This window comes from Semicossyphus pulcher, unplaced genomic scaffold (genome assembly GCF_022749685.1).
Source record: "Semicossyphus pulcher isolate SPU_LCO1_2020_fin unplaced genomic scaffold, fSemPul1.0.p SCAF_19, whole genome shotgun sequence".
Lineage (NCBI taxonomy): Eukaryota > Metazoa > Chordata > Actinopteri > Labriformes > Labridae > Semicossyphus > Semicossyphus pulcher.
The window spans coordinates 7,371,326-7,379,758 of NW_027211692.1; the positions used below are offsets into that span (position 1 = coordinate 7,371,326).

Sequence of the window (8,433 nt, forward strand, 5' to 3'; positions counted from 1 at the left end):
GCAGGAACTAAAAAGTTTGTGAGCCTGAATTCTTCCAATGTTAAATGATAAAGCTGATAAACGATCAAACCGCCTATCAAACACCACAAAGCTGGGAGGAATGTGATCTTAAAAACACTTTGGGGTTTGGCAAAATGTTTGCGTAAATGTATTTTTCTGCCCTTTTCCCTCTTCATGAATTTCGATTATTACTCTGGCTGGAATATTTCCGCTTTCTGACAACACATGAAGCACGCAGCTCAAGCTGTTTACAACACAGACACAAGAGAAGATGATAAGCAGCAGAAAGGGTATTCCCACGCAATGAGTGATGCTACAGAGACGAAAGACGATGTCATTTCCTGCGATAAACGTTGAGTATAACGATGGTGAATTACAGCACGGTGATTTCACAGCCTGTCTCCCCAGCTTGTTTGTGATTATAGGAGGACTATAGGATGCATGAGGGATGAATCAGCTCGGCCTTTCATGTGACCGGGGGGAGGGATGAGGCAGCAGGCTGTCACTATCACACACACACACACTCAGAGAGCAGCTACAAATTAATTCACTCCAACAACAACCCCTGTCCTCGCCTGCTGCAACACGCTCTGCCAGCACTCGCAATCAACCAGCGAATTCCTTCCGCTCGGTGCTGAGAGCTGGAGGTGGAGGACGGGGGGTTTGTGGGCTCCATGTTGTGATTGTGATGTTGTGTAATTGACAGGTAGGTTTGAATCCAGAGGCTGATGCAAACATCAACACCGCCCATTCCCCTCCTGGGGTTGGACAACAAACATGTTTGCTTCTAGGAACGTGAAAATACATGCCAAGATGACAGGGCCATTCAGAGATGATGGGGTTATTCTCTGAGTTAAATACACATTGCGTGCAGTAAATCATTGATACCATGAACGTGTGTACCAAAGACAATTTGTATGATAAGACAAGTTCTTTAAGCTAAGTCAACATGTGACTTCTTTGACTTAAGTGCTGCCTTCAAAACATGGAAACAACTTGGTGACTCCTGAGATAAGTGACTGTAATCTATCACAACAAACTACTGAGAGCAAGACAAACTATATTCATCAAGAATGCTACTATGTTGCTCGATATGAGAAGAGAAATCAGATGAAAGCGGAGCAGCTGTCAGCTTCTTCCTTGTCTTCGCAGGAATGAGGCGCAGACCTGCGAGGATTTGCAAACAGCTGCCCTGAAGCAGCCCGCTGCTCCCTCACAGCTGACTGTCAGCTGTGCAACACACTCAAAGAACTATGCCAGTGTGTCTGCAGGTTTTCACTCTTACTACAAATCATGCATACTTTCCATTTTGTGTCCATTTTCAAATGCACTCTTTTCTCTTTTGATTAGTGGTTGTTTTCTTCCTGCAGCTTCATGCAGCCACTGTTTTTCATCGATTTCTGAATGGAAGGAAAATCTATTTGTCTGTGTCATCTATCAATGTAAACATCAAGTCTGCATTACTTTCTGTCAATGTCACTCGTGTATTGATTGGTCTGCTTTTTCTAATCTATTAGTTAATTGACAAGTAAAAATTAGCAACCATTTTGAACATTGATTTATCATTTGGGATTTTATTTAGTCGAACCTTTTCCTGTATTTCTTAGTCCTGTTTGAAAGAGCAGCTCCAGTCATGTATTAAGACATATAAAATGCTCTGCTTGAAATAATAAATTATTCCTGATATGTTTTTTCAGCGAAATACATTTATCTTAAATCTTCCCAAGGCATCTCCTCCTTCTCCCTTCTCTCCTTAAAAATTCCTGTAGTCCCCACCCACTATGCACATTTCCAACCGCCTCCTCCATCGTGAAAACAAAACACGTCTCTGCCATCGTTCAGTGGCAACTAGTTGAAACTTAGCTAGCTTCAAATGTAGTAATTAGCAGTAGTAACGTTAACGTCAGTTTGCAAAAATGACGATGACGGTGGTTGCCATAGGTTACACATAATGATATGCATAGCATCACCCCGTCCATTAACAGGATTGGCTCCTTAGGTTTGTGACGTCTCAAACCTGCCAATCTGAAAACGTGTTGTTCAGCCTGTCCTTGGTACACTGCAGTTTAAAAGCAGACAGGCCCAGCCATGGAGATGACTGCTCATGTTGTCCCTGATATGCCTTGTAGCACATGAAGAACACCACATGGAGATGTTTACAAGGTTAAACCCTGGATTTTCACTGGAGGGGGTCTTTAACAACAGTAATAATGAATAAACTATTTTCCCTGTGAGGCAGCGTTCTATTTAATCATAATGAGCAATTTAGACGATACTTGGCAGATAAATCTATATTTATAAGATACAGTTAGTTGCTCCCTATTCTGCACATTACAGCAATGATGATAAGAAAGAGGTTCAATGTGATAGATTGTTAAACTCAAACATGCTTTCAGTGTGTCCTAATAGATTTTTACATTGAGCGGCAACAAGAGAAATCCACCGATGCCTCAAACAGTAAAAAATCAAGACATGGCTTACAAAGCCAAAGTAAATTGACTTTTAGGAAATGAGCTTTAACAAGACAAACCAGCAGTGTGCTCCATGAAAATCACCAGATTTGTATTTGGAGGAACAACAAAGCAGAACAGAAAATATATGCTGATATGGTGAGAGGAAATATTGAAGTCTTTCAATTCTAAAGCGACTCTCTTCCTTCCTTCCTCTCTCTATATGAAATGCTGGTTTGAAAGGCTGAAGTCAGTAATTGATTTTACCTCTCTAATCTCCTCTCTCTATTATGAGCAGACCTCTCCTCTGCACCTGGGGCCAGCGCTCTCTTCTTTTTTCTTATCTGCCCGCGAGTACACTTGCCCCTCACAGAGGGGGCTGAACTAATCCTCATCTAGCAGATGCACACACACAGAATCACACAGAAACACACACACTCTCATGGGAGAACCCCACAGCCGACAGTACGCCAGACAGCGCCTTGAGCTGCCTGCCAGCAATGTAAAACAGAGACAGATGGAGAGGCAGAAGCAGACAGAAGTAGCTAATGAAAGGCCGGTTTGGTACAGTAATAACAAAACTATGGTGTTTTCAAAACTACATCAAGAAATATGTGAAAATGCAAATACTGAAAGCTTTCTGGACAATGCAAAATAGAAGTGAATTATTTGCATGACATCACTCACCCATCCACAGAGTCCTCTGTCACTTTAAACTGTAACACGCGGGAGTGAAGACGGACTCTGACATGATTTCAGTCTGACACCATGAACGAGGCTCCATCACTGTGATTAAGCACCTTGGCCACAGCACGCTCTGGCCTGACAGGAGGGGAGGTGACTGTGAAGGCTGTGAAGAGGAGGACAGAGAGGAGTAGGATTGGATAAAGATGGTCAGAGTAAAGAGAGATATCAGGGAGGAAGGCTGGGGAGCGCAGATTAAAACAACTACTGTATGTGTAGTAAATAAACAAGAGAGGAAGAACAATTTGTCCTGGGCTGAGTTATAGATTCATCTCATTTGCACAAGGTCTCCGCCCATCCTGACTTTGCTCTCTGGAAGAAATCAATATGTAGAAAGAAATGCAGACAAATTGTCCTGGGATATGACAGGATATCAAATCGGATATGAAATATTGTAATAGGATGGAATATGATAGGATGGACTCCAACTCAGATTGGTCACTGTCACAAGAAATTTAAACCTCACTGCCCCATATGTTACAATGAAAAATATTTAGAATAAATACATATTTTGACTGAATACATTGTTCCCCCATAAAATTATGATTCAAAGGATTTTTGCTTTCAGTTTTTAAATCGAGTCTTTTTCCTAACCAGTTAAAGTCCTCACGTTATGTTCAAAGGTAGGCAATGTATTTTGGATGCCCTTTTCTTGTATTTTTTGAAATTCTCTTCACACACCGACAACGATCAATAAACGAAATGCTCAGGTGTCAGTAGCTGCCAAAGGCCTGTAATAGGTCTATCCAATATTTTCATTCAAGCCAAATGAAACGGTTAGAAGGCCTGCCTACCTGCATAGGCTACCTGTGCACACAGAAAATCTACCAGGCCATTGGGCCGAATTTTACGGTAAAACAACAAATTTAGTAACTCCTTAGCTACCTTTAGACGACAGCCACTGTCAGCAAAAAACTTATTCTCCGTTAACATTGCCGTTAAAGTGTTTAAGGACTAGGTGGTAAGGTACGGAAGCCCAGCTTGGAAATGCTTATGCTATCATTGGTTGTTATGACGACGCTGTTGGCAGCTAATCAGCCATATTATTTTACCGTTAATTATAGCCTGATTTTTTACCTACCAGTTTTAACTGTCATTAAATCAAGAATTCGTGAAATTACCTGTTTGTTCAGATTCCCTTTAAATTCAGTTTGCAAACGTGGAATAAAGACGTACAACATTGCTGAAAGTTGCTGTTTTTTTCCCCTCCAAACTCCCTACCTCAGCTTTAATCTTTTTGACCATCATGCACCTGTACATCTTCAGAAGGTGGTGCAAATGAACCATGTAACGTCACATTGTGTGTTATTCCCACTCCATGACAGTAGATGGCAGTGTTACAGAGGACAACCCCAGTCACACATCCGTCAACAAACAGGACATCTTCAGGACGCTCGTGCAGTTTCGTATCATGACACTTAACAGTTCCTCTCCTGTCTCGTGTAACTGAGTCTCGTCAGTCAGAGAAATGACCTGCATAAAACAAATATTTTCTAAAAGAGCTTGCATTAAAGTCGAACGGTTGCTCGGTTCAGCTTTCACCTCCTGCAGACGTTTCCACGCCGAAATAGTAAGATTACCATTGAGTGCACTTAAAAACAAAATGTATTGTATTAATTCTAACCTTACTTTGAACCTCTTCACCTTGCAGGTAAGACTTGAATCCAGCGGACTTCCCATTGTTCATCACAGGAAGTATGTGTGTGACCTCCCGCCTAACCACAGGTTCCCCATGGACAAGTTCCCCTCAGTTTTACAGTGTTTACTCAAAGATCAGGTCATTGCAGAGACACAGGTGAGTGGCTGTTTATAATGTTAAAAACAAACAATGCAATTATTATTAAGTGCTGAAAGATCACCAGTTTATTCATGATAATGGTGTTTCTCCTGGTTTTCTATCACTGTAAATTGAGCTTTTAAAAAAATATATATATTTTTAATGCAAGGACATTACAATACTCTGATTAATAGGAAAAGCTTTTAAAGTAGAGAAAAACTTTGCACATCTGAGAGAGGAAAAACTATTACAAAAGGCTACATTACAACCCTAAACAGAAGTCATGACAGTAAGTCATTAAACCAAAATATTTCATTTATAATCAAATGATAACAAAGTGTAGTTCTTTTTTATTTGATAAGTTAGCCAGCCCCTGTTCACCATCTGTTTGCCTGATGAAGGTTAAGTACTGCAAAGTTGCAAGCAAATAAATGTTTTTTTCCCTGCAAGTTGGAAAGTGTGAGGGAGTTTACTTTCAAGGAAAATCTTTTTGTAATTTGCAGGACTAATATTGGTAATGCACATACAAGTTATTACCAACAAACAAGGGCACCAATGGTTAAATAAGGTTAGACTGAAACCTTGTTTTGTACCAAATAGAGTCAATTCTAGTTAAATACGGGGCCTGATTCGAGATCATATGTGAATATTTTCTCATGGAATTGTAATGTCATATCAAATGTGTTTATCTTTGTTTCTTGTCTATAATTGTTTTTCTTTCTGTAATGTTGCAAATGCAGCTGCTGTGATGCACCTGACTAAAAGCCTCATTGTCGTTGTCATTACTTTCATTACAGTGGTATGAATGGAGGCACTTTTCCCAGATTTTTCCTGGTAATGCTAATTTCCTTCTTCACAGTAGGTGTGGGTCCCTGAAATAGCCTCTAAAGAATTACTCAGCGGTGTGCATACCGAGGAATACTTGAATAACTTCTTAAATGGGAAAATAAAAGAGCAGGAACAGAGGAGGACGGGTTTCCCCTGGAGTGAAGGCCTAGTGAGACGCTGTCGATATGAAACAGGTGAAAGGAACATCCGAAGTCTTGATGATTTCACAGCTGACAGGCCTGGAAAGATCATACAGACTACGCCTTCTCTGTTGTTGACAGGTGGGACTTTGCTTGCGGCTGAAGTGGCCCTGCAGAGGGGTTTGGCCTGCAGCACAGCTGGAGGGACTCATCATGCTTTTCCAAGCTTCGGCTCAGGGTTTTGTCTCCTAAATGATTTAGCAGTTGCAGCCAAACACCTGATGGGCACCTCCTCGCCCAAAAGGAAGGTTCTCGTTGTGGATCTAGACGTGCATCAGGTAGCGTTAGCTTGTCTCTCTGCTTCTTTTGATACTCCAGGGATGTACAAACATGTAATTATATGTCATTATTAAGACGTCTCTCTTTATCATTCCACAGGGTGATGGCACTGCTTTTATATTTAAAGAAGAGCCATGTGTGTTTACATTCTCGGTGCACTGTGGGAAAAACTTCCCCCTCCGTAAACAACAGAGTGATCTAGATGTCAGTTTGGAGGAAGGGTTTGAAGACAAGGAGTACCTCTCCACAGGCACGTCGTCACATCCCATAATAATATATGCAATATGTGTTTTAAAGTTTGGATACAAAATATGCTGCAGCTAAGTTTTAGCTGCTGAAGATTATAATTTTAGACAGCAATCTAAATGAAAATCCTCTTAGATAGATGGAAAGTGATACAAATTGGTACACCAGGGGTAATTTATATTTAAGAATGTTCTTCCGTGAACTAACCAACATGTCTGATTATGTCCCACAGTGGAAGCCCACCTCCCCTGGCTGTTAGAGACTTTCCGTCCAGATCTGGTCTTGTATGACGCAGGTGTGGACCCTCATCGTGAAGATGAACTCGGAAGGCTTTGTCTGACTGACCAAGGTGAGGGACACCCAAGTATCTCCTCCTTCAAAAGATATATGGACCTGTGTTATTGACTGTGGGTGTCTCTCAGGGCTGTATCGGAGAGATCTGTACGTGTTGAAGACTGTGGTGAGCCGAGGTGTTCCCGTCGCTGCTGTGATTGGAGGAGGTTACTCCAGAGACATCGAGAAACTGGCCGTCAGACACTCCATCGTCCACAGAGCAGCAACACAGGTACATGACATCAATTATCATTACCAATCAATTATCATTACCAATAAGATATCTGAACTTGATTGGATATTATTTTCATGTTCTTTATATTTCAGGTCTGGAGGGAGTGTGGGATGTAAAACCTTTTATGCGCTGAATTAAGAGGACTTTCAGAGCATAACTGATACTTGATCAAGAAGCCAAAACCAGTATTGATATGTTGGAATAAAAAGATCTGGTCAGGCTATATGAACCAGTACTTATTTTCAATACTGTACATTTACAGTATATGCTGCTCAATCAATAAGAACCAATAAGCTATTGTATGACAACGATTAAGCATCAGGAGGTAATGGCCAATATTCAGGGATTCCATTTTAGCCAGCTGGTGGTTATGGTTTACCGTCAAACTAGCAACTTAAACTGTAAGAATTGAGTAATAAATGAGGGAAATAAATCTACATTACACAATATTTGTCAATAGAAATCAATGAACGGCTAAATTGTTGTTTGACAATAGTCAACAGTTTCTGGATTCATTTCAAATTCCATTTTGACTGCTCTTTTTCCTCTGCACATGGACTATTTTTCTGAACGCATCCAAAGCTGGTTCAAACAGGATTAGTCAGTACTACTCGGACTACAGACTACTAACATAATCCAAAAATGTCAGATTTGCCCACAAATAGTTTTCATACGCAGGTATCCGTTTATAAGGACTGGACTTTTAGTTACAGCTTGACAAAGATATTTAAGACTACAGAGTCCAAGTAGAGTGTTTTTTTAGAATATTTTAATTTGCTGGACAAATCACTGCTCAGGATACTTAAATTTGGAGTAGTCATTTGAAAGACTGTTTACCTCATCAAAATACTCCTACAGTTCTTCTGTTGAAGTGACTGTTAAATATTGTCATTAAACTGTACAATTTCTGGTTTTCACTGAGTCTTTGTCTTATTAATAACAGTTTCAAACAGAAACAGAAATATGGTCCGAATTTTATTTTAATGGTTGTTAATAACAGTTCAAACAGAAACAGAAATATGGTCCGAATTTTATTTTAATGGATGTTAATAGTTTCAAAGTTTCATAGTTTTGACCTATAGAGACAGACAACTTTTTATGCTCACAAGTATACGGGCAATTTAGAGTAACCAATTAACTGAGCATGTCTTTGGACCGTGGGAGGAAGCCGGAGCACCCAGAGAGAACCCACACATGCACGGGGAGATCATGCAAACTCCACACAGAAAGGCCCACTTCGTCCGAACCGGGGTTTGAACTAGGAACCTTCTTGCTGTGAGGCACAAGTGCTAAGCACTGCACCACCGTGCAGCCTCTATGATTGTCTGATTAATTTGAGAA

The 8,433-nt window shown here is 40.6% G+C and overlaps 1 protein-coding gene across 1 annotated transcript; it reads left to right on the top strand.

The window, feature by feature from the left end:
* Positions 1-4,640: 4,640 nt before the first annotated feature.
* Positions 4,641-7,885, top strand: hdac12 (histone deacetylase 12). Its single transcript, XM_069669036.1, has 8 exons — positions 4,641-4,764; positions 4,846-4,989; positions 5,834-5,993; positions 6,081-6,277; positions 6,378-6,528; positions 6,757-6,873; positions 6,947-7,089; positions 7,185-7,885. Exons 1-8 carry the CDS (start codon positions 4,663-4,665, stop codon positions 7,206-7,208), a joined length of 1,038 nt encoding a protein of 345 aa, XP_069525137.1. The 5' UTR covers positions 4,641-4,662; the 3' UTR covers positions 7,209-7,885.
* The last annotated feature ends 548 nt before the right edge of the window (positions 7,886-8,433 follow it).

Excerpts from the sequence above, each read along its gene's own strand:
- hdac12 (XM_069669036.1), top strand. The coding sequence starts at position 4,663 with ATGACCTGCATAAAACAAATATTTTCTAAAAGAGCTTGCATTAAAGTC. Across the intron at positions 4,765-4,845 it reads GACGTTTCCACGCCGAAATA|GTAAGACTTGAATCCAGCGG; the intron begins GTAAGATTACCA and ends TTCACCTTGCAG. Across the intron at positions 6,278-6,377 it reads TGGATCTAGACGTGCATCAG|GGTGATGGCACTGCTTTTAT; the intron begins GTAGCGTTAGCT and ends ATCATTCCACAG.